This window comes from Filicampus tigris, chromosome 10 (genome assembly GCF_054856515.1).
Source record: "Filicampus tigris isolate MCC_2025a chromosome 10, RoL_Ftig_1.0, whole genome shotgun sequence".
Taxonomy (NCBI): domain Eukaryota; kingdom Metazoa; phylum Chordata; class Actinopteri; order Syngnathiformes; family Syngnathidae; genus Filicampus; species Filicampus tigris.
In genome coordinates, this window is record NC_141226.1 from 10,504,190 (window position 1) to 10,531,402 (window position 27,213).

At 41.9% G+C, this 27,213-nt stretch overlaps 1 protein-coding gene across 1 annotated transcript in view; it reads left to right on the forward strand.

The window, feature by feature from the left end:
* Positions 1-27,213, forward strand: part of LOC147140791 (ephrin type-A receptor 3-like) — a 113,741-nt gene that overhangs the window by 30,079 nt on the left and 56,449 nt on the right. Inside the window, exons 4-5 of the mRNA XM_086042670.1 lie at positions 1,805-1,912; positions 2,230-2,581. Coding sequence (XP_085898796.1) covers positions 1,805-1,912; positions 2,230-2,581 — 460 coding nt within the window. The remainder of the gene's footprint in view (positions 1-1,804; positions 1,913-2,229; positions 2,582-27,213) is intronic.

Below are 27,213 nucleotides of genomic sequence, written 5' to 3' on the forward strand. Positions count from 1 at the left end.
TTTTTTTTGCAGTTTTCTGTTAGATTTTGTATCTTCTGTATCTGGTAAGTGTATTTTAAGCCTCGAGTAATGCAGCCTGACCGCCGTTGAATCAAGTGTGTGCTGTTGTAACTGTTGTAATCCTCCCAGTATGCAAGCCACTGAGTTCATAGCAACCTCCTGCGGCCGTCTTTTTGAAGAACAGTAAAAAGATGCTTTTTTTTTTTTGTGGGAATAGATCAATAGCACAGCAGTGCATTTGATTTGTACAAGTCAGGTTTGGATTGTCTCTCATAAGGCCCTGATACACCAAACCGACGTCGGAGGTCGTGAAGCGTCGTGGCGTCTTTAAGCGCCGTTAGCTAGCAAATCAGCACGCGGGGCACCAACGGGAAATGACAAATGCGGAAAAACAGTGAGCACGCCTCCGCTCCCTTAATCTTCTTACAAGTACAAGAGCGAGGATTGCCAATGTAAGTATTTCACAATACCATGTCAAGAACGTGATGGTTTACTTCGCGTGGGAGTTCATCTTGAGCGAAGAATAGAGCTGAAGGCATTGTTTACGTTTTTATAATCCGCCCTCGGCCAACAGCTTTCCGGTTGGAGTTTTCTAACCATGAGAAATTCTGACTACCGCCGCCGATGGTATGGAAGGGTATTACATAGTATGCATGCGCAGAAGATACTTTACTGATCAGCGTCGCTGTCTGTCGTTGCGGTGTATTCCTCCAGCGTGGCGTGCCGACAGTTGGCCGGACGCCACAGGGGGTAACCGTCTGTCACTGTTGGCCAGCGCCTTTTTGGTGTATCAGGGCCTTTAGTCTGTCTTAAAAAAATGTGGAAATGATTAGTGTAGCATTTTGGTGATATTGAGTAAGTTTATCAATGTAATGATTCATTTGATGAAAATGTGTGATTAAAACATTCTGACATTGACATAGTTGAGCAAATTTACCTTTTAGCAAGACGCCAGCTGTATCAACTAATTAGATAATTGAAGGTGTCTGACCTTTACAAAAGATGTGTTCCAATTAGATGCTGTTGGTTTACATCCCTTCGGCAGATAACAGAAACAAAATAGCTCACACAGTCAAAACACATCATACGGTGTGCACTTAGCGGGCACATCATTAGATACACCTACACGACTGAATTAAACAAAAACTTACCTGCCCGTCTGATTTTACAATATTAAAGGTAGGTACAATATTTATTTAACAAACAGTGTGTTCATTTTTGTATTGGGGTAGACATTCAAAGCAATATATGTGTTTCTACTGGGATCTTCCATTTATTAGTTTGATTATGCGGACATACTAAATGTTGTGGGTACTGAGTTGAGTGACTTTACTGCAGCGGCAAAAAAAAAAAAAAAAAATGCATTTTTCATTTTATTTCCCCACTTTATCTTTCCAATTTCAAAGACTTAAGAAATAATGCCCCAGAGACTCTCTTTTGAGCTCCTTGTATACTTGTAATTCCTGATATATATTTTTCATAAGACCCCATTCGCTCATATCTGTGATTTTACTGCTCCTCTGTATTCACTTCACTCCACTTTGTCTGTCTCCTGCACTCAGTCACTGACATTTCTAGAATGAGTAGTGGAGAGATGATATGAGATTGCAGAGAGCAGCGTTTTCAAAGCGCTGCACATAGTTTGCGACTAGTTATCGAGACAGATGGACTGACATGTGAGAAGAGGGCGGCGAGCTTGTTAAAATTTCACATTGGGTTCACTGGTGTATGCCCAAGTGTTCTCCCAATGTACTAGCTGAGTATAAATTTATTTTAACCCTGTTTTTTTTTTTTTTTTTTGCAGACATTCAACATGTACTACTATGAGTCTAACAATGCCAACCTGTGGTTCATCAAGGAAAGCCAGTATGTCAAGATCGATACTATTGCCGCAGATGAAAGCTTTACACAGGTAAGGACACACGTACTCACACACAAACAGAAACACATTTCAAAAAGACTTAAATCTACATGTGATGAAAGAATTTGGGAATTTGAGTAAAACTAGCGAAAAATGCTTCACATGGTCTCCTTATATTGTAGATTTTTTTTTTTGCGGATCTGGAATGTATACCGCGCAGGTTCACGCTACGTTTATTATTGTTGGAATTTGCAGTGATCTGAACGGTACCTTACCTCACTGATGTCTCATTGTTCCTTTCCATTTATTTGCTTGCTAAATCTAGTTGTGTTTTTTGTAATGCAATGCACAATATCTCCTCTCCATAGGTGGACGTTGGCGACCGTGTGATGAAGCTAAATACGGAAGTGCGCGACATCAGCAACCTCAACAAGAAAGGCTTCTATCTGGCTTTCCAGGACCTTGGCGCTTGCATCGCTCTGGTTTCAGTCAGGGTCTTCTACAAGAAGTGTCCACTCACGGTGCTCAATTTGGCCCAGTTCCCTGACACGATAACGGGGGGAGACACGGCCCTGGTCGAGGTGCACGGAGCGTGTGTGAATGCCTCCGAGGAGTTTGAGGTACCAAAGATGTACTGCAGCGCTGACGGAGGCTGGCTGGTTCCTATCGGGAGGTGTGTGTGTAAACCGGGCTTCGAGGAGAACAAGGACATCTGCCAACGTGAGTGGAGCGTGTGTGTCTGAAATGTGAATGTATTCTGGCTTCTCTACTGAGTAAGGAAGGAACGGTGTTGTATTTTGGTAATTAGTTTGCATATTTGTGTGAAGCCTCCCTCAGATCTTGCAGAGAACTGTGGGAGATGCTTTGAGGCATCTTCTCTTCTATTTAAGAGGTTGTGTGTGTTTGTCCAGCTTGAATATCTCATTTTCCCTGCTGAGCCAAGGAGAGCACAGTTTGAGAATGTGTTTGAGAAAGTGCTTACTGGTGTGTGTGTGTGTTTGTGTTGAAAGAGGAAAAGGTATGCCCGAGGAAGGCGGTTATTGAGTCGTAAAACTCCACAGATGGCATGTGCAACGTGCGCCGTGTTTGTATGGCTGCTTTGCCTGCATGTATTTGGGAGAGTAAGCTCTATTAGTTCGACGCCTTCCCATCGTGTCCCCGCAGGCTCACTTTCCTCCAGGAAAGAAAAACAAAATCATAGATATTCATCCTCGCAAACCTTGCAATCCGAGCACATAATGCAATCTCAGTTGTTTTGGAGAAGCGGCCGCCAACACACCCTGAAACCTTGGCAGTGGGGCCTTAGAGACAAGTGAATAAGTACAAGCTGTACACTGCAGCCTGCACACTGGTAATGTGCACAGATTGTGTCGGAACTCTGGCTGCATCTCAATCGCGGTTGAGCTTCGCGTCTGTCTGGTGCTTTTTTAGGAGGGCTCATTTCAGGGATTTCACTTCCTACTTTGTGCTAGGGCCTTTCCCTATGTTAAAATGTACACGCAATCGGCAGTCGTCTGTTATATATATATATATATATATATATATATATATATATATATATATATATATATATAAATACACACACACACACACACACACACACGCACCCACCCATATATTATATACGATAGGGATGTCCCGACCTTTTCTACTGCTTGTGCGGCAGTGGTTTAAAGCAAAAACAACATATATATCGATATATATCTATATATATATATCTATATATTTATCGATATATGCAGCTTAAAATAATATTACAAATAAATTACATTTAACATCAATAAATATAACATTAAAAAACAACTAATATTAAAAATAAATACTGTGTGTGTTTATTAAATTATATTTGTATGTATATGTGTTTTTACGTGGCTGTTTTTATGTATTACTGTACTGAAACTCCTCATTTGGGTAACTGAAATTACCAGGAGTGAGTTTTTACCATAGAATTAGCAAATCACTGGCGTCGGGCAGAATACTCCATCCATCCATCCATTATCAATACCGCTTATCCTCACAAGGGTCGCGGGGCGTGCTGGAGCCTATCCCAGCTGTCTTCGGGCAGTAGGCGGGGGACACCCTGAATTGGTTGCCAGCCAATCCCAGGGCACACAGAGACAAACAGACATCCGCACTCACAATCACACCTAGGGGCAATTCAGAGTGTCCAAGCATGTTTTTGGAATGTGGGAGGAAACTGGAGTACCCGGAGAAAACCCACACAGGCACGGGGGGAACAGGCAAACTCCACACAGGGAGGCCGGGGCCAGATTCAAACCCACGACCTCTGAACTGTGAGGCGGACGTGCTAACCTGTCGACCACCGTGCCGCCCGGCAGAATACTCATACCCCCTCGCCCCCATCGCTTTTCAGCAGACCCCTAAAACGCCATGTTTGTTCAACCATTAACAATGCATCATCAAAGAGAGCAACCAATTTTCAACACTCAAGTAATATAAATTGTAAAAATAAATCAGCACATTTGCGGGGACTGACGAGAAGTACAGATTTTTGAAAAAATATTCCATTGACCTAATCTGTGTTTTGAAAAAAATATTCCATTGACCTAATCTGCGTTAGGTTCAGACACACTCATCCAACTGGCCTTTACCCACACTGTTACCATAAATTTGAAATAAGAGAATAATATGAAGTGTTGGTAAAATGAAAAACAAATAATTTCAAGGTCTAGCCCATGTAAGATTGAATGAAGTCCCAATACTTTTGTCTATATGGTGTCCCAAAAGACAAGTGCCATGTTGCAAAACAGTTGACCTGAATGATCCCTGTGACCTCATAGGCTTACCCGCAATGTTTTAGTAGGCTGCAGAGAGTAAACCAAGCAACATTTAACAAGCTATATTTGACTCGGTAAAAGTGCACTTGTGTATATGTGTGTGGGTGTGTTTTGTCACTGCAATGATGGGGTCTCGCATAGACTCAGGTCAAAGGGCAGGTGACCTTTGTGTTGTGCAATAATTTACGGTGAGTAGATTACTGGTCACCAGGCTTCCATTGTTGGCCATAAATCCTTGTTGGTTCGACAAGCAGATTTGCTTGTGTGGTGATTATTGCAGAAACAATCAACTTGTGCTTGCCAAATAATTTTAATTCCCTCGTGATGATTAGAAGCATATCGGTGGCATGCTTTCCTTCACCACCTACTCAGTCTTAGCAAAAGCGTTTTAGGCAATTTAGGCTTTTTTTTTTCAAATGCACTCTACAGCCAGCACATTATGGCCACCTGCACAATCTAATGAGATCAAATTCAAGACACTGCACAAAATAAATAAATTAATAAAAATAAAAAGGGGGGATAATAAGGCTCGGTTTTACTGCAATTGTGTGTGTTAGCAGAGCAAGTCTTTCCAAATAACATTTGTGGCCTACTATTGTATCTCCCATTTAATATCTGCGAACCAAGATGTTTTGTTTGTTCATGTTTACCCATTTGTTTCATTGTATATAGGTGATTTTGGCATGTCCCACACACAGCTCTGCTAGCTATAGTGTTTAATGATTGCTTAAATGATGAAGTCAATTTTTTAACATGAGTTCTATGTTCCACAACATTTTTTTTCTAAAACGAGTCATTTTGATCATGTATATTCTATTTTCACAATCATATTGAAAATGTTGCATGTATCCCTGAAATTGCTGTCCACGCTGTCATTATTGAGTAAGTGCCGCTTTAACAAACTCTCCGATGCATGCGTGTACGTTAGGAACAGAATTGAGTCTTTAGTCAACGGTGACCAAAACAGTGGTTAGTTGCAGACTAAATATTTATATTTGTGTTGTATAATTGTCTTATTAGGTGTGTAATAGGATGCAGTTAAGCTTAATGTCCACTCTGTCATAGTGACATATCAACTGATATAAAAACCTTTCAGAAATTCAAAATATATTGTTAAACATTACATAGTCAGCTTACAACTGAAACATGTTGCGAAGTGAAGGGCCACCATGTGCTCATTCATTGTTAGCAGTAGCCAAATATGTCCACCCTGTCAGAAAGCTCACATGTTTTACTGTTAGCAGGTATATGATCTGATTACAGTTAATTTATTAAACAAAAAAAAGTGTAGGACTTTGACGAACACACGTTTCTAACAGCGTAACTTCAATTTGTTTTGTTTTGAACATGAACTTCTATGAACATCTATGAACTTCTTTTGTTAGGCTTTTTTTGTTTTGTTTTTTTTTTCCTGAAAAAATGAGACGCTTGTGCTGGCTTACTCAAAAACAAATAATAAATCAATCAATTTCATTCAATAAATATGAAGTTTAATGTAAAATTTGAACCTTTTGGGATGAAAATGGGAATGCATTACCTTACCTTCCATTTCCATGCTTTATCCCACTTTAATTATAGTTAAATCTAATACAGTCGAGTACACACGACCAGATTTACCAGAAAGCCCTCGGTCTTCTTTCAAAATCAATATTTTTTTTTTATATTATATTGTACGGCAAAATAGTCACACAAATGTGAGCCATTAAAGATTGCAAATAGCTGTTGTGAACATACACACACAAAAATGTAATTTCATTGTGTTGAGAGAAAGAGATTAAAATATAATTTTTGGAAAGGGGGCGTACGCCTTTATGTTGGGCACTACAGCCGCATACATGCTGCATTTAAAAAAGACATAAGAGGCCGCATAGAAATGTAAGCCAGCACTTTACGCTTTAATGTGTTCCACTGAGAGCCTGCCAGGCTCTGCTGCATCCTCTTACACCTGTATGGTGGCTCTAAACAAAATGTTCCTGCCCTGACACATTCTAAAGGTCCTCCACTGGGAAAAGACATGCTGCTAATGCATTTAAATCACCCTCTCGCGCTTGCCTTCACACAAAGAGTTGGGGGCGGGGGAGGAAATGGACGAGGATTTGCGACTCTCATTGTGCAGGTGAACAAGTCTTGTAAAGGCCACTTTGAATTCCTTCTCTCTTGTTCCTTGTTGCCATTTCGCTGCTCTGACGTTCATTGTTTTTCCGTGCTAATGTTCTGTGTGGATCTCCTCCTTTTTGCCCCCTTGAGCTGCCTCATTTTGTCTCAGCGTTTGTCTCTGACGCCCGTCCGCTCCCCCCTAGCCTCTCTCTTTGTGTCCCCGTCCCTTTCTCTCTTTCTGTCTCGGTGTGAGGCGCTAATGGAATCATTACTAGCCTTTCTGTGTTAGACAAACAGCGAACACCTCCAATTACTACCCCCTTTTTCCCCTGCAATCTCCCCTCTGTATGCTATGTCTAACCTCGCTTTGTGTCTCCCTAGAATAGGGTTTTTCTTTCCTCATTGTCCTCACACTTTCTTATGATATTGGCTTCCTTTTTCCACCATACCATCTTTGTTAAGAAAATGTAGTACATTTAGCTTATTGAGCAGAGGTGGGCATTTTAGTCCGCTTGCCAGTCCGTCATCCGTCATCCGTCAGCAGCCAGGGTACCCATCTGTTATCCGTCATTTTTTTCCAAGCCAAATCAAACTGGAATCATCTGTTGGTCAGTCCGTCATGTTTTAACTGCTCTTCAGTCAGTAAACCTCAAAGATCCGACAATCCGTCCATCAACAAAAACAAAAAGGTCCAATAGATGAAAAATTCATTCATCCATTATCTGAACCGATTTGATTAAAATGGTAAATTAGGTGCTTTATGCACATCATAATGTGTCGGCTTGCTGCTCAAACAGCCTTACACTCATCTATATTTGACATTTCACATATACCTAGACTTATTTGCTAATCTGTTGAACTGTAAGTATGTGGCTGCTGCCGCTTTAACTCTTAAAAGTTTTACTTTAAATTGTGCGTACCTTAAGCAGAATTCTGTGCCACATTGGTGCCAAAGGTACAATCCCGGTGGATTAAAATGGTTCCTACTCCTTGTGCAAACTGTCTTTTAGCGGTTGGCAAACAAATTTTGGTGCACTACTACCACCTTCTGAAATGAAGTATATGGAGTGGAGCTGCAAAACACCGTTTCACAACCTCTAAAGACCTAACCCTACTCTCCAAAAAATAAAAATAGAAACGTAAAACTTAACTCACAAAAACTTCTCTTTATTGCATTGTATGTTATTCAACAGAGCTGGGCATTCGTCTATGCTTTAGTCTGTCTATGAGTTTCCGTCTATATTTCAGACCCGCCTGTTCGGTCCGAGTCAGCCAACCGGTGTCGAGATAGGACTTTACAACCGGCTTCGAGAAAGCACTTTACCGGTACCATGTTGCAAGCAAGTGCCTCACTCCTGACTCGCAGCCAAACAAATAAAAAATAAATACCACTGATATAATGACATGTGCCCCATTTTGTTTTATTTCACTGACCACCACGTTGTACGTGTGTGTGTCTGTTGTTTTTATTTGATGTTTTTTCCTTATTAGGCAGCGTGTTTGCTTGTGCGGCGCCTGCGTCTGACGTAAAATTATATTCTGGACAGCTATTGGCTGTCTCCGATGAGGGACGGACTGGGACCACCTGGGTCGGCCGGAAATACCGCCTAGAAGTTAGACACGGATAGACGATGACCAGTTCTATTTTTCAGTAGTGGCAGTCAAGAAAGACACATGTTGCTACAGAAATAGGTCGTGAGCGATAATCATGAGGCTTCAATTGAATGGACCGGCAAGGCGTGGATTGCTTATAAATTTTTACAACAATATATGCTATTTTATCCATTTGTACACTTGAAATTCTAAATATTGTCACGTAATGTTGTATATCGTCGCTGTGTTTTTCACAGGACAGCGACGATATACAATACTTGACGGCATATAGCTGTGTCTCGCAACTGTCACTAACACAAAAGTGGATTTCTCGTGCGTGTGTGTCCCTCCCCCTCACGTCGCAAGATGATTGTCATTGGCTGGCATTAGCTGCAGATCAACACCAAACTGAAAAGGAGGTATGTGGTTGGTTGGACTGAGTTTTACAAGCAACACACACGTGGAAAGTTCACGTGACTGATATTGTCCATATTTCGATATTAACTTTTCAGACCCTCTTTTAACCTAACGTTTGAAACAATTTGAAAAGAAAATATAAGTAAGTTCCTTCCGTGAATGGCTGTGAAAAGACAAATACATATGTCAATGGCAGTGAATGAGTTAATATCTTGAATGTTCATATCTCGATGACAATACGACAGTGATATATCGCCCAGCCCTACTGGCTAGTGATATCCCAAGGTAGGGAATCTAAATGGAGAGGTGGGGGGGAGAGAAAAGAGAGAAGCAAGGCACCCCACTGTGTCCAGTCACCGGTTGTAACTCTGAAATTCAGACTATTATAATTATGACCATGCATGACTGCTTCTACTGTTACTACTACATATGTTGTTATTTTGAAATGCTACTCCTTCACATCGTCGCACTCTGAAAGAGCCAATATATCAATAGATAGATAGATAGATAGATAGATAGATAGATAGATAGATAGATAGATAGATAGATAGATAGATAGATAGATAGATAGATAGAGATTGTGTAATGCTGTTATGTTTGCCTGTGTTATATCACTGGGCCGCTTGTGAACCGAGGTGTGCGTGCTAAACAACACCGTGGCTCCATCATATCAAATCATAACTGATGCGTTTTGTCACTTCATGGGGACTTACACAATCTCTCCCTCACTCCTACTCAACCATCATTTGCACACTCCAGGAGGCCACTACCTCTTTCAGACAAGCTTGTTAGTCTCTCATACATTCTGTTCCCAGCCGCCATTACTCCCTCCATTCCTGCTTTGCACTCCTTCGCCCTCTCCTGCTTTCTCCCAGACGGCAGGGAGCACAGTAAAATCTCTTCTCAGACCCCTTTAAGCCCAAGGGGTACACGTTGAAGGGCAGGGGTGTGTGTTTGCATGTGTGTTCTGTCCTCTTCTGTGTCTGACAGCGCCAATTACTGCCCCAGATGGAGAAAAGAGAGTGGAGAAGGACAGACACCTGTCACCTCAACACAAGTCCTCACAAGACCTCCTGGCACTCTCTTTTCCTCAGCAGGCTGCAGTACTAAAGCTCGGCGCGGCACTTCTTTTTGTTACATACGCCACTCTATTTACCAGCTTTCTCCCCGTGCAATTGGCATCTGTTTGGTGTTGCAATAATGGTGTAACAACCTAATTTACAGGAAGAAAGTAAAAGACGGCAATCCATTCAGATTCCTTTTCGCTTTCTGAAAAGCTGGACTAAAAGCAAATGCGTGACTCAGTGAGGAACTCAAGGCTCAGGCACTGCTGATTGCTGATATACTGAATATACTGCATAGTCTGTATCTTCACAGAGATATCCATTTATCCCTTTGGGACATTATAAAATAGCGCTTAGACCAACCACAGTGGGACCTCTGCCAAGGCTTTGACATTTGTCACCTGCAAAACATCTATAATCGAAGATATTAAGAGCACAAGGGGAGATAAAGTTCCATCCGGAGCCACAATTCCCTCTGAACCAAGGGAACAAAGTGTTACACGATCCTATACAAGCACCACAAATTACAATGTGATCTTGATGAGATTTGACAGAAATATAAGCATCTGAACATGTTAAATGGGATTTTCCAGGTTAAATTGGCTTTGCTGCCAAGAGCTGCACGATCCGAATCTTAATTTGACATTGGACCTTCAGATCCTGCATACACAGAGCAAATTTTAACATTAAAATGATCTTTGGCCACAATGTAAAAGGCCTCAGTGGTTCAAATACATTTACAAACCCATGAAAATAGAAATATCACAAATTATGTTTTTTTTAGGTCCTTTGCGCCCTTACTTACAGTTCACAGAACACATAAGAACATCATCGTCATTGCTCTACTGTCCAACATTTTACTACACATTCAACTACAAATTATAAAGAAAACACAACAAACTGCAGTGCTATATTTCTGTAAATAGCGGCCTCCATTCTTCTAGACTGCATTCAAATGAACAATTTAATCTGAATTAAAACTGGTTTTCATCTTCATCTTCATTCATTTTTTTAATGTTCTGCGGAGTTAGTTTTGTCAGTTTGTTTTGCAGAGCTGGGCATCGTCCCTCCGTCCCCGAGTTTCCATCCTGCATATTTAATCTACCATGTTGTCCCGGTCCATCCCTCGTCGACGCCAGCCAATCGGCATCGGGAATGTATTTTTCACATCACGTAGGCGTCACGCGAGCAGACATGCCGCCAAATGAAGAAAAAATATCAAACATGAACAACTGACACGCACATACGCACAATGTGGTGATCGGTGAAATAAAAAGATGTAGATGTAAGAAGAGGCACATGTCATTGTGTCCATGGGACCGCAAGGTACACAACACTCTTTTATTTTTACTTTACCGGACCGTGGTATCGGTTAAGTCCTTTCTTGATGCCTGTTGGCTGACTCCGATTGACTGGGACCACGTGGGTCCATTAAATATGCAGGACGGAAACTCGGGGAAGGAGGGACGATATCCAACTTTGTTGTTTTGTTACAGCTTCAGCTGTTATGAAATGCGCTGGAAAAATAAAGTTGTAAATGGTGTAGGTATGGGGCTCTTGCCATATATCTGCATTTAATTGAGAATACAAGTGATTTGATTTATTCGTTTGAGTATTGCTACCTTAAAATGCCATGAAACAGTGACTCTCAAAAGTGGTGAGTGGCCTCCACCTAGTGGCACGTGAAAGAATCTCTGAATGAAATGTTCAAACTGTGCATAATGTTACTGTGTCTTAAGCTTTTTTTTCGATTAATCCATTACAGTACATTTGTTAACTAGTTCAGTTGTATTTCATTTGTAAGTAACATTTTCATTCGTAATTTAGAATGATTTGTTTTCAACATTCATCCAGTATTTTTTGGAGAGGGTACTTGATGATAAAAGTTGAGTAGCGCACTTCCAGCTGCGCCTTTTGCTGTCAATGCATTGCATATTACATTTTGCCTCGATGTTATAAAGTAGGTGGCCAAAATAGGACGGCGGACCGCCGATTCTGCTCTTAATTATGTTCATTGGAGACATTATCGCTGTAAATTTAATATCGATAAGTTCCCTGTAATGTTTCTTGACTCTAAAACTTCCAAGGTTCCTCCTGGACACACGCTTCACCCGTCCAACTCATAGTTTCATTGAAAGTGACGGATAAACCACCGCTATGAAAACATAACCTCCTTGGCAGAGAACCCGCCTATTAAGGGCTGGCCATGTGCAAAAATCAGGCAAACATCACTTTTACACACCGTAAAGTCCGCTTGGCTGCGGCTATGAGATCATAACTTTAGGGAGGCAACGCAAAGGTCTGCACAATGTCATTTACAGAAGAGTTTTGGAAAAAAATGCCCATGCTGAGAGGGGAATTTTGCTTTCCGTTTGTTCAGTGACGGCCAGCGATCAAAGGGCTGCTTCTCAGCTGTTAGGGCAATCAGACTTTGGCTACGGCCACAGGCCAGAAAGAAAAGAAAACTTTGTTTATCCACCTCGGTGAAAAAAAGGGACAAGCTAAAGGTTATAAGACATGGATTCGGTAAGGCTTTAATCAAGATAGGCCATTAGATACACAAGATGAAAGCTGGTGCACTTAAAAGGCCTGTGCACATGCACGAGACGCACAGACGCATGTACACAGCACACGTCATATCTCATAGGAGGATTACAGGCTGCGTTCACAATACAAGGTTTTAGCAAAGAACAGATGTAGAGAAAGGCTAATCTTCACCTGTAAAAGAGATCGAGCTCATTTACAGGGAGCAGCATGCATGTGTGTGTGCACGTAAAGCTCAGTGGGGAACCTGCTTCACTTCATTGCCTCTCCCACACAGAACCTGAATTCTGTCTCCATCCCACTAGCCGTGTGTGTGTGCGTGAGTGTGTGTGCTTGCTTGGTAAAGTGAGCAATTTTATGTTCACTGCGTACAGACGTTTGAAGGTCAATGCACTCGCCACACACACAACCCCTTTCCGTGTTCACACACATGCTGTTCTTTGGTTTCTGTGCTCCTTTCTTGATGGCAGCTTGGGGAGCTTGAGAGCATGAAAGTGAAAGGAGGCAAGGAGGGGGGCGGCAACAAAAGGATTTAAACAGCAAGTCAAGAAGCGCTTGTGGATATGCACTAGATGTAATATGTTTTTTCCTTCATAACTTTGGTCATTATGGCCGTAAGCTGTTGAAAGTGTAAGGCCCTGGCAACTCGGTCGATACTGACTGAGCTGTCGCGTAATGCGTGGGTTTTGACAACTCATTTTCATGAGTGGCCAACCGTCCGTCGCAGGTTCACAATTCTGCAGATCTAACAGCCAATCAAAAATGCAAATGAGATACTACGATAAAAAAAATACCGTTAAGGCTTTTACGCGTAATTAAGCCCAACCAGCCAAATATTCGTGTGCGACGTAAACATGCAACCGCAAAGTAGCAGCATTGCAGCAGTTACATTGCTTTCATTCAATGTTCATTGGGGGTGTGGCGCTCTCCAATAAAAGACAATTCCACATGTATCCGATGCATGGGGTATAATACGGTTCAAGGACGGTTCATTTTAACGTGAAATGATTCACTTCGGTTCGATTCAATATGGAACAGCTGAGTTCAAGAGAGTGTGATGCGATGAGTTTCTCGTCGTTTTACACGATCAATGACCTTGTCAGTACTGTCACACCAGCCGAATATTCAACAAAAGCAATGTACACAAAACCTAAACTACAGTAATAATATAATCATACATCTCTATTCATAATGCAGCACGAGTCCCATCACATTGGCAGTTCGCAAACAAGAGGTGCACAGTTGTATTTCTTCTTGTGGGACATGTTGTATAAAGCCGTTATACTGTAGATAAGAGAGAATCAAGACTGGAATCTCCATTAACCAGTATGAGGGTGCTGGGGTCAGACATGTCACGTTGGTACCATGCATAGCGTCACTCACTTCTGTTACAAGCTGAGACTTAAAGCAAACAAGCAACTGTAGCTTTCTAACACGCTGAAGGTTTGCCCGTTGGCGAGTAACACACATACAGACAGATTGCTTTAATTCGACCCCAGGACTTATTTGGCTCCATGTGGAGTCTCACTCCCCATGACCGTCCCTTCACAGACACTCCAACAACTGCAACATTTTCTGCTCAACAAAAACGAGGCTGTTGCAAAAATGCTGCCTGTTAAAGGTGCAAAACAACAAGCGCCCCACGGCTGTACCATCGCAGTCAAGCAGCGACAGGCCGATGCGACATTTTCCTCTCAACAAAATTAGGCTGTTGTATCCATGCTGCAAAATTACAAGCACTGATATTCTCATTCAATGAATGTCATGGTCACAAATGCCGAAAACAGTCTACATGAACATTAACTGACAGAAAAAGTGTGAAAAATATAAATTAAAGACAAGAATTAGTGGAGCTCTTGCGTCAGACTGACAACTCCTTTGAACTCCCCAATAGAACAATCTGGCCGGTTCAATAAAAGATAATTGAAGAGTAGGCCCTATAAGGGGCCACAAAACCCAGTACAGGTCACAGTTTGTCCATTGTAGCGCGGCGCAACTGAATGGCTTCGTGTGTGGCGAAGAATCAATACCTGAATTTTTTTCGCGATGGTCCACGTAAGTCGCATTCTGGAGTTTTTTCATCAAGAAGAACATTAGTGATTTCTTCCCCCAATGTGTTCCCACAAAATGAAAGGCATAGAGTTGTCCAGAATGTCTGAGAAATTAAGATGTATCTGGAACTAAAGACTTTAGCCAAACCCTTGATTGATTAATTAATTGATAAGCGGTATGTTCCAAAAATGGAACAAGAAAAGGCTTGTCATCTCTATCTTCTACCTGTCTGTACAACCCTCTCAACCTGCTTTATCTGTCTGGCAACACTTTCCACAATACCACACTTAATTTTGCCTTTATCTCCTTTTTCTAAATGTCCGTCTCACCTCCATCCCACATTTCACTACCCATTTCTCATTTCCCCTCCTTTGTGTTTGAATAAATGACACACGTGGTTACAAAGGCTTCGGCACTCACGTTATTCTCACCATACAATAGTCGCCATCTACATGTGGCTTTGATGCAGACAATGTCGAATTACACGGTGCCTCAAAGCTCACAGCCTCTTTCACCACGGTGGATCACCTGCCACACTCGAGCGTGGTGTTGGTGGGACTAAAAGCAACGGTCACGGTGTAACCCAGAGGCACGAATGCGGCTCAGCGAGCTGTGAGCAAATCCTGAGAGAAAACTGGGAAAAGCAGGACAAGAACCGAGAAACCGTTAACACGTGTGTTTCCATCTCCCGGAGCCTTAATATAGCCTTATCCCCCACAGACAGGGGGGCTACGGAGGCACAGAGGGGAGACTCCTCTGGGTACAGTCGCCATTAATTGGCTGTGATTCATATGCTGCTGAGTTCCAGTTAGTTAAACAAGCGCACATTTCTGTAGTGTTGAGTCAGTTTTAGCTTTGCTCCATTTAAGATCTAAAGGCTTTTCAAGATGGCAGCTCATGAGAGCCAGCAGGTCTGGCAAGCAGGAAGCATAGACACAGGAAGGTGGCCATTGACCCTTTCCCCTTATTCCTCTCCCTCTTTTTCTAGTGGATGGCTTCCAGATGTACGATCAGTCTGTCAGAAAGATCAGGCCAGCGTTAACCAGCCAAACATGACATACAAATGTAGTAGCGGTCAAAGTCCAATTTGTTGAGGCTTTAGTTGGTTGAGTAGCCGGCACCAACCATCTCCTTGCAACAAGCTGATTGGCGGAACAGATTGATGACTGCGATGTGAAGTCAGCGCCCACCAAACAACTGTAAAACATGTAATGACAGCACAAAGTTAGCAGAGGAAGCAAAGGCTGAGAGTGCTATGGGAGCCATTCCATTCAACATATGAAGGTGCAAGCAGATTTTCTTGGCATGACGGCTGTAGTATTATTCCACAGCATGGAGACAAAAGCATTTTTGCGATTTTTATTTCCTCAAATGATGAATACACATGCCGGCACGAGGTACACTTATAATGGCTTATTGACTTTTGTGTTCTGAAATGCACTTTTCAGACAAGCAAACAGGAAAGCAGTTTATTCCTCTCTTTTCTACCCGCTGATGAGAAAATCCTTCCAATCAGCTGCAAGTGAAATGTTGATACATGGCCGTGTGATTATTCCTGGATAAATACAGAAATAAATGACATTGGACAATAACAGACAGTCATACATTTTCTGTCAATACTGAGAGTTAGAACTGAACAGGAGAAGGAAAAACATAATTGAGAATGATAACATTTGCAATATACTTTGTACAATATACACAACGGTGAGGCCAATTTCACAAACTCATGGCATGAAGAGATGTTGTGGAACACCACAAATGTATTGCACAGCATGAGTTGTGAACTCATGGCTCTCAAACTGTGAACACTCCGTCGCATCAGAATACCTTAAAAAACAAAACAAAACACTGCCTAAATCCTACAGTGAATGTATATGTCTTCTTAGGCAACCCTGTGAAATTCTTTTTTTTAAATACAATTTTAAATTCTGTCCATCCTGCATTTTAAGGTCTTGCACAAAAGATGAAATATTTCAGAACTGATAAGGCTGAGAAAAGTCCTGTACAGTGGTGCCTTTACTCGAAAGTGACCCGACTAATGAACGTTTCACATACGAAATGTTGAAGCGACACATGTAGGCAGACAATACAACAATACACCCAAGACATATAGTCTTTATCTTCTGCAAAAAATGACCAACATTACTATTATTACAACTTTCTGAGCTAAGTTTAAAACTTTTGTTCGTGTGTGTTTCTATGTTCGTATTATACACCTCTTGGTGGCTGAGGCGCCTACACCAGGAAGAACGGATTAATGGTATTTCCATTCATTTCAATGGAGACAGAAGATTTCAGATTGAGGGCCGAATTAATGTAAGGATTGCGTGGATTTTGCATGGCGCTTACCAGTAAAATTGCGAAAAAAGATCGCGACTATTCACAAAGCATGTGCAGATGGTGAAATGCTTTACTAACCATGCTGCTAAGCAGAATGTGTCTCGTCTCAATGTACCGGTGATATTTACTCACCGCTATGCAAAGTAGCACCATTGATAAACATCTAATTCACTATCACCAGCGCTAATAGCCACACATAGTTTGCAAATAATGTTTTCAGAAACATGGTGCAAACTTGGCACTCCTCTGCGGAAGCCTTATCATGGCAGCAGTAGCACGGGAACATCTGGCCAATATGAGGGAACGCACTGACAAGTATAAGACATTTCATCCAAAATTATGCCGCACACCCCCCACCCCAAAAACGCCAACAAAATAATTTTGAGACATAGAAAATTTTATGTGCGAATGCACTGATATGCTGTTGACATGTCGTCCAAATGTATCAGTTATCAGTGCCCGTATTCATTCTTTTTTAATTTGGCCATTTTTGCTTTGAGGTAATGGTCAAATAATTTATTTAACTCCTCAATGAAGGCACCACTGTACTAAAATATAGATTTCTTTGTTGTTGTTGTTGCACATTTACTGTATATGAGTCGTTGACTCTCTCAAAATTCACACAAAAAGTGCACACAACGCTCCTCTTTATCAGTGAGTTTTAATGCCGTAATCATTCAAGGGTGACAGACATTGTTTTGTATACACATATTTGTCGGTTGTAAAAAAAATTAAAAAAAAAAACTCCTTTGGTCCTTGGTGCAAAAATGGACACAAAGGAACCATCAATGATACCACTTGACTTCCTGCATGGTGCAAAATGAACGCTTTGATGGCAAACCCATTTCAAGTGGAGCCATTTCCCTTTTGCTGCCACATCAATATTACACGCTCACTCACAGAGAAAGACGGCAAGAAGTCGGCCTTCCACTTGACAGGTGCACACTTGTGGGTCCGTTTTCACGTATGTGTGTGCTTCCGAGAATCAGACACGGGGCTCGTTTAAACCTCCGCCTGAGAGAATGAATTATTGAGCGTGATGAACTGAAAATAACCACAGTGAGGAGAGGACATCCTCCCACTGGCACTCAGCTGGTCGTGATGGGCCAGATGACGTTTTGTGTATCTGCATCATGGGAGACAAGAAACACGTGTGTGTTGAACTCATTTCAATATCCTTACACTACATGTGCGGCTCGATGACATTACGTGAGCTATGCCTGTGCGTGAGGGTCTGTCCAGTTCCATTCAAAATGGGAAAGGTGATGCTTTGGAAAAGGAACAGACGGAAGAATAAGCTATTCAGACTGTGAACCAAGCTCCCACCAGACCTCTCCTGTGGGCCTGTCAGGTTCTCTCTCTCTCCCTCTGTCTCCCTTTCTTTAGTCATCTCTCGCCCATGACCCCTCACTCACGTACACACACACATGCACACACCTGGCATGTATTTAAACTTTTTTTTTTACTCCGAGATAATCACCTCTACTTGAAATTAGTGCGCCATCGGCTTGGATTACTGCCAGCATGGCATGCGCACGTGTGGGTGTGAGTTTGCTTTAATTGTACTGAAATGGAGCTTTCTGTCCGCGTGAACGTATGTGGGTGTGTGGGTGTGTGGGGGGGGTGCGTGTGTGTGCGTGTGTGTGTGCGTGTGTTCGTGTCCCTGTCAGCGAGAGGGTAAATATTTGCGCAGGAACTCTGGAGAAGGTCAGGGTCAACATATGACGGACAGCCCACTGGGAAATAAGACACACGCACGCGCACGCGCAACGAATCGAATGGGTGGCAAGGAGAGAACATAAAAAATAGACAGGAGGGCAAACAGAGACATGTAGAGGAGAAAAACACAGTAGCAGCATCACAGATGAAAGACAGAGATGGACAGAGGAAAGAGGACGAGGGCGAGCTTCATCCAGCGGTTCCCCTCCACCGCTCTCAGTAATTGGACGGCTACATTGAAGACCTGCACAGTGTACTCATGTGCTTCATGCGCTTGGACATCATGAAGCGTTTCATATCCGGTCTGAGCGCACAAGTTGGAGAAGTCATATGAAGCCATAAACACTGAGAGGGTGTGCGTGATGAGGTGTCAGTCAGAAGGTTTCCGTCCGAACACTACACACACAAACCTCTTGCGGGTTCACTTAATTGATGCCATACTGCTTTACACAATACACCACCACTTTTTTTTCTGCGAATGAATGAAAGAGTGTAAACTACAAAGGATGCAGTTACAATATACAGACTTGAATATACAAAGTAAATGACAGAATTAAAATGTATATATTTTTTTCTCCCACATCTGGGATAATATTCTTTTACCCACATCAAAGTTGAAGTCCAAACATCTTTCTCCATGTCTCATGTATTCATTTACTGTAGATACACCACAAAAGTATATTTGATCTTTTTTTTCAAAAGCGGTAGGCACCATATCTAAATGGAAATGCTTTGTGGGAGTTTTTTTTCCTGCCAAGATCCACTCTCGGATGGGGAATGATTAACTTACTGGATTTCAGCCGCAAATGACTTCATTACAGGATTTAGTGTATTATACTAAATATTGTATGTACAGCTCCTCAATCACAAGTTCTGATTAAAAAAGAAAAAAAAATCAGTGATCCAAGAGCATTCATTATAACACAGAGGTGGGCAGTCCGACAGACTAAGTGACGGACTTAACTGACTGACGAAATGACGACTACAATTTGGTTCGTCACAAAAAATGACGGACTGATGAATGATGGACCAGCCAAATTTAGTAAAACCTCTGCTATAATTTATGTAGGCACTCAACATCCTCATCATTATACACCTGTACAATTAAATAAGATAGAAAATTTACTTTACAATACGTACAGGGATTTTAACAACACACTCCGCTCATACAAATAAACTGTGTACATTAGTCAAAAAATACATTTTGTACTCAGCCTTCACTTTGAACTTCATGCTTTTTGGCTGTTCGAATGCAGCAGTGGCCTTGGCTGCGTGTTTCCTGTTCCTGACAAACTTCCGACACCATGTAAAGTGCGTACTAGGGATTATTAATGACAAGAGCCAAACCAGTCAGTCCAGGCTGCAGCGGTGTCACTTCCGTGACTTGCTGCCACTCAGTACTGCATGCGAGATGGACACTGCCATAAGCAATTGCGGATAATGAACACGTCTCACAATACGTTTCACGTCTCCACTCCATGTCTGGCGTTCTGACAACATTCTCATCCTTCTGAGCATCCTGATTTTTGTACAACTTTAGAGACTCTACAAGCGTTTCTCAATTCTGAATTGTACAACCGCACACTTAGTACTTAACCGACTGTAGATGATGCAACTTATGGAAAACTTTCCCCAGAGAAGTTTTAAATATAACACAATCAATTTAGGACAAGAAGTCATATTGGTGCAAGGGATCTAGCATTATGAGAGCATTTATGTGTGCCTTTTACATGGCATTATGTTGTTAAAAATAGGTATGAGCGCTAGTCTCAGCAGAACACTTGACATCTCTATTCCCCACGCAAACACACTGTCATACACACAGCCGCATGTAGTCACACAGCACATTCCTCTGCAGCTTTTTGCAAGCTGACACTTCAATATCGGCAAATCGCTGAGAAACCCAAGTGATGATTACTTGCATGCACGACAACAACATCGTCAGACTCGGTGTTGGCTGTTGTTAATGTGGCACCTACGTTTGTTTAGCATGAAGACATGTCAATTCTCAAGTGTAAACATGTTTCACGGCAATATGCAATTGAGCACAAACACGCGCAGCGATGCGACCCTAGTGGCCGTAAAGGATGTCACATTCAATCTCGTCACATTTCTCCACTGACGCTTGATGTATCAATTTTTAAGTAGCTGCCCTCGACTAACGGCTGGGCAGCCTACACACAAACCCGTTCGCACACACCCGCTGCTACTTTGCTTCGGGAGCTGTGGCACTCAAGGGGTACTAGCAGGGTTCCATCTCGAAATCCCGTTGCCATGGTGACCATTATGGAGCTCATCTCCTGGGGGCCACCAGGCTTTACACAACGTACCTCTCAAAAGAATACACAAACACATACGCATTGAGTCGCAGACTCAATACATCTCATGCCCACCCAACACTAACTCCCCCCCACACACACACACCCACACCCCTACGCGCACACACACACTTTTCTCCCTTTTCAGTGCTTTGTGCCAAACCTGATGGCGAGCCAATGTTTGCTTTGAACTGATTGTCTTAGAGGGCCAGGAAAGGAGCAATTAACAGTCTCACTAGCGCCAGAGTCTGAAGTAGACAAGGGAGCACACAGTCTCAGCACCCACCTGTTTGGATGTAATTACAAAGTATTGACCGTGAGGTATTGGCTTTGTGCTTGTGTGCATTTCAACATTTGCTTATAAATCTGCACGGGACCTTTAACAACTCATTTCCTAGTCCGTAGGACACGTACAACTGCTGTCATTTGCACAAGTAAACTCTTGTCATAATACCAGTACCGTGTAAACATGCTGTACTTTAGTGTACAGCTTGTGTGAGTATACCCTATATTGTGGTCGATCACAATATATCGGGTATCGACTTACAAGGCGTTCCTTGGTCGATTTTCATTGTTTCGAAACATGATTTATCAATAATTAATCCCGCACAATCAACTTAATCATTTATCGCTCTCTATAGTATGTTCATTCCTGGTTTTAAGATAATACAGGGTGACCCCCCCCAAAAAAAAAGTGTTTTTAACAAACTTTTTAACAATCCAATAAAACCAAGAGTGATGGGAGAATAGTTTTGTATTTATAGTAATTGAAACTTAAAACATGCCATTTAAGAAACAATGATGGAATTTTCTTTTTTTTTTTTAATTACGTCCTGTATATGGCATCATCCTGTATGAATGCATTAAAAAATGCCCGTTTTTTGGGGTGACACAATGTTTTAGCCAAGGGTAACTAAAAGGTTCTGCTCCCTCTTCAAACTGCTGTGAGCCAAATTGCCATTGTAGAAGCTTGAACATATGGAGAAAATTCAAATATGGAAGCATGTGTATCTGTGTGTGAATCTTGAGCAACATAGGCACGACCCTCCAAAATTAACAAAGTAGCACCTTGCAAAAGCAATTTGAAAACAAGCAGATCGAATTCAAAACTGGTGTTGTTTAAAACATCAACATTTGTGTTTGAAAAAATTGGAACAATGCTTTGTAATCAACTTAATTTGTTATTCATTTTCGGATATTAAATTGTTAATGTGTGTTTCCCAATAAACTTTTATAATAATGCTAAAAACTTTCATTTAATGTCGGGCTTGTGGTTTTCATAAAACCAAGAATAAATATGAATAACCGTGAAGGATATTGGAAAGACAATAATTAAAATGATCCAGTTCCCCATCCACACTCAACTTGAACTAATAAACACAACTGTGAAGTGACTTGCAGCAAAAGCACATGATAGGAAGTTAATAACCCATACAGTCATTCATCAAGCAAAAGCAATATTAACTTGAGAGCAGTGGAACAAGCAAACACTGACATTTCTTCACCTTTTTTCGGCTAATATGGCTTCAGCGTTAACAACATTCTGCTGGTTTTAAGCACCTCCAGACGTCCCCTGACACAGAGCAGCTTTATAGTTTCAAAGAAATTGTGTTTCTGCAAGTTTGACAAATGCGCTCTGGTTTCATCTTAGTTTAAGTCACTATTTGTGACCGAAAAATATGTCTCTTTTGCTACGTACTGTTCCACCTCCTTGCTAGTAACACTCACATTTACACCTAAGGACAATTTGAGTCTTCAATGAAGCTAACATGCATTTTTGGGGAATGTGGGAGGAAGTCAAAATACCTGCAAAAAGACACACGCAAGCATGGGGAGAACATGCAAACTCCAGATAGGAAGGCCGGAGCTCGGATTCAAACCTCCAACCTCAGAACTGAGAGGCGGATGTGCTAAACACTCAACAACCATGCCACGGTTTTTACAACAGTCCCTTATAAGTACATTTAACATGTAGGGAGAGCCCTGGAGAAATTAGAAATAATTCTTAATTTGCCAACTGCTCACAGACTCGTGTGGATCCGGTGGAGACAGACATGCTGTCCCCTCCTCATTCGGCACGTGTGTGTCCTGAGTAGCTCTACTACATCATATCTAAGAGCTATCGATTGGCATAAATACAGAGTCTCTCTGGTGACCAGATAAATATTTAATAAGACACTGGATCTGAGGCCATTCTTTGTCGTTGGAAGAAACATACTCACGCCGCCGCATCCGCACACAGCCCCTGATCTCACAAAGAGAAAATCATTGGGCATTTACTGGCACAATAGCATGTCACATGGGTGATACCCTAATTAGCCACAAAGCAGTACAGTTCAATTCAGCTAGCCACGGCAACATTTGTGAGAGTCAGTCATGATTTTATGTCACTTGCCGGGATGGTGTTGGAAGTGTCATGGGGTACGCAATGTAACAGACAGATTTGAAAATGTAATCTAGCAATGTAATCCAAGTACTATGATATTAAAGTAATGAAACTTGACTACTTTTAATTACTTTTGGAGCACTCCAAATATGTATTCCATTACTCTCCAAGCCTGGTGATGCATGTACAAAGTAAATAGTGCGACATCACAATATCACGCTGTACTGATTTGCGTTTAAAATCTCACATTAGCTGCAGGAGAGGTGTTCTTTATACAATTATTTCTTACTCAGTGGGTGCCCACTTAACACATCATTATGCCGGGTGGAATATTGTTGGAGTGAATAAAGGTGTATTTAACCTGGTGCATACCTAATTTAAATACGGTAGGCTGTGGGTTAACTAAGATGCATTAGTTATTTTTTTTTAAATGGCTTTTCGTTAGGCTTGCATTAATATTTCTGTGTCTGTGTTCTATTAGGTAGTGTTAATGCAACCTGTCCGTAAACAACATTTGAAATTGATCAGAAGAAAAATGACTTTCCCAGCATGTTTAGATGTATTTTTAAATAGTTAGGCAGGGTTTTACCTGCATTCAAAATTGCGATGCCGCCACCCCCAGCTAATTGTGTACCCTCCTCCAGTCAGAGCGATTGATGTTCCACTGCGGCAGCACTTATTTTAACTGCGGTTGCAGCATTCGCCACTATGGAGGCGCTATATCAGGCCTGGCCAAACCGCGACTCGCGAGTCGCTTGCGGCTCTTTACCCAGTTTCATGCGGCTCTTAAAGCCCTTTCCGCTGTGAACTTGCAGCACGCCGTTGTCAACCCCATTCATGTGTATGTGGTGAGGGGCGGCACCACAGAATGCAGCGTTGCTAGGCGACGTCTTCCACGACAGCAAATCCCCTCGGATTGAAGCGTATTCTAATTTACGGCGGAGCCGTCGTGACGTCAGAAAGAGTTTCCAATAAGATAGGGGCTGCCAAGCCGTTAACTGCTATTTATAGGTAACGTCATGAGGACCATGGAGGAAGCCTTGATAAATAACGTGCATTTACCGTATTGAAAGATACATCATGCCTATTCTTGATTTTCCTTTTTAAAATGAGCAAAGACTACACTTTCTTTTGTAACAATAAAAGATACATTTCTCATCTAAAACAGTGGAAAAAGCCTCACTTTTTACTTCCTGGTCGACTACCACGTCAGAACTTCCAAATATGGGAATTTGATAAAGGGCTTGTCCGAACATGGCGATCGAACGGATTATATTCGGCAAGCGAGGTACCAGGTATGTGCATCTCAGGCATGCACTTTGACGCGATTGAGATGGCGAGGAAAAAACGTTGTGTAGTTATCTACCAAGTTCACTGTCAAAATTGAAGGGAAAATAAAAAATCAGAGCATAACAAAAATATGAAGTTCAACACAGGACATTTCAACGTTTTTGTTGTATGTAACGAATGAATACAACCCCACTAAAAAAACAAACAAACAAAAACAAAACATCAACACCAGCACAAATACACAGCAAAACTAGCATATCTTGTGAGCTCATATGCTGGTCTATGCTGGGAGGTTTTCTCCAGAGTCATTTTGCCTCGTATGTTTGGCATCATTTGAGCAAGGCTTCAGCACTACTTCAGTTCCAAACACTAACCAAGAATTTTCCAAAGGGGACTGACTCTTGCAAGCACAAGTTGCTCTCTTTGAACGGTCAGGCAGAAAAGTAGACAACATTTTGAGCCAGGAAAAACTCTGGTTAGGGCCCTCAAACAGCCTTGGTTATAGCGTAATGTTTTATCATTAAGGTTACTTCTGCTTTGTATTCTCATGTTTCAAATGCAAGTTTGGAGTTCTCACCCTTCCACAGCGTAGTTTTTGTATCTTAACTTCTACTCTCTAGTGTGACTCTTGTGTGCAAGGTTGTGTTTGTGCGTCTGCCTTTTCTTATTTGTGGCGACATTAATCATGAGGGAACCCTGTCAGGTAGCGAGTATCCCATGAGGGAAAAGAGGGCGGCAGAAGAAAGAACAGGCACTATGTAAGAGACATAAAGTGGGATGAGGTACAGCAGCAAGGCAAAAAAGATTGGGAGAGCAAAGCGCTACTGGAAGACGCCAAGTTTTTACACAGACTTTGATCAGGCAGTGTTAGGATGCCAGGCCTGGCAAGAGCAAGGACGCTCCGGATGAGACGCCCCTGGAGAATAGTTGCTAGCCCACCCCACTTCTACAGCTCAGCCAAAGCATACACACACACGCGCACACACACTGCATAACACATTGGCACCCATTATCTTGGAAGATGACTACAAGGAGGAAAGAGGCCAGAAAGTCCTCCATTTGAGAATATGCACTTCCTGTCCTTCCCTCCCCTTACCTTCCCTTTACTTTTGTTTTCCTCTTTTTTTTTTCAAATTTTTACAAACAGCATGTCTCCTGTTCCAGCGCTCTCTCGGGTCTTTGGGGGATTGTGCTGGTGGACCTTGCTCCCAATATGATGAATGTTTTGCCTAAAAATACACTCTGATCACGAGCGAACGCAGCATCCAGGTGGAAGAACTTACCTCCACTTTGAGAAATCACACTGCTTTTAGGCCACATTTCCATCCCTCTCTCTGCAGGTTAACTACTACTGCCTTGCATATATGTCGGGTGTATGTGTGCGTAAGTGTGTGTGGGGACGCGCATTAGTGTGATAATTTACAGCTTTCCTGGGATGAGTGGATTGTACCTTGATTAAATCCGTGACCTTCACCAATGGCACAAGCAATCAGCAGGCACACACACACGCACACACATTAGGAGCATACTGAACACACAAGTGTCAGGCACACCAACATACAAACAGTGCCAGGTGGATTCTACCGCATCAGTGCTCCAAGTTATTCTGCAGACAAATATGCATAAGCACACTCATGAGGGGTGTGACTCACAAACCCTCATTTTCATTTCATGGGATTGATTTGGTCACTGCATCACTATTTACCGCATGGAAGCATCGGCTTATAAGGATCAAAATACTATTTCTATAAATGTATACAAATAAACAATTTGTAAGCTTTACACAATCAGGATTTTGAAGACGATCATCGATCAGCGAGTTAAAAAAAAAAACGATAACCGATCACCGATCCGATCAGACGATGGACCAATCCAAGCAATCTATTTAAACAATGTGTTTATTTACCAAACAATCAACACCCACTATATGCGGAGGATTTGGGTCCGCCTGCCCAACGAGTAGTCAAATTCACGTATAATTGACACAGATTTAAATGCACCAGGACTTAATTGTATGAATTAAACCCGAAAATGCACAGAATGCAAAGTATCTGCTCATCCGAGCCAGCTGATCAGATCTGTGTAAAGTCTCACGATTTGTATTTAGATTACGAAAGAGGAATGTCTATTCTACTTCCTTGAGTCCAAAGTGCACAATGTTATTCCAGAATGCCCCCCATAAAATGACGAATATGCATCCAGTGCCAAGCAATATTCATGTTATGTTACTGCCAGAGTCGCTGTGGATGTGTATTTGTGCCTCCCCGATAGGCTGAAGGGCCAACGCTTATCCAAGACTAGTGACAGTTGAGATGCTGTTTGGCTGTTATTTCCACAGTACGACCCCGCGGTCTTCCCGCCTGTTGCAAAAAGATCTCACGTAGACCGAATGCCACAATGCATTAAATCAGAGTCTTGTTTTCGTGTCCGTTGCCATGGGTGCTGCACGACACATCGTATGGTCCGTCAGTTTCTCGGTTGCCTTCGCCACACCACAACTCCTCCGATTTTTGTGCTGTTGGTCACTTTTTGCAGAGAGTTTGAGTCTTTTTTCAGTGTGTTCCAAGGACTAAATTATAGAGTGACCATGTTTTGTTATCTAAGTTGGTTCTCCCAGCCAAGTAAGAGATACAAAATGATGATTATAATGTATACTCAATCATATTAGATTGACATTAAATGACAATTTTCAAAGTATTTAATTACTTTACATCATTTAGTATTTTGATGGTGA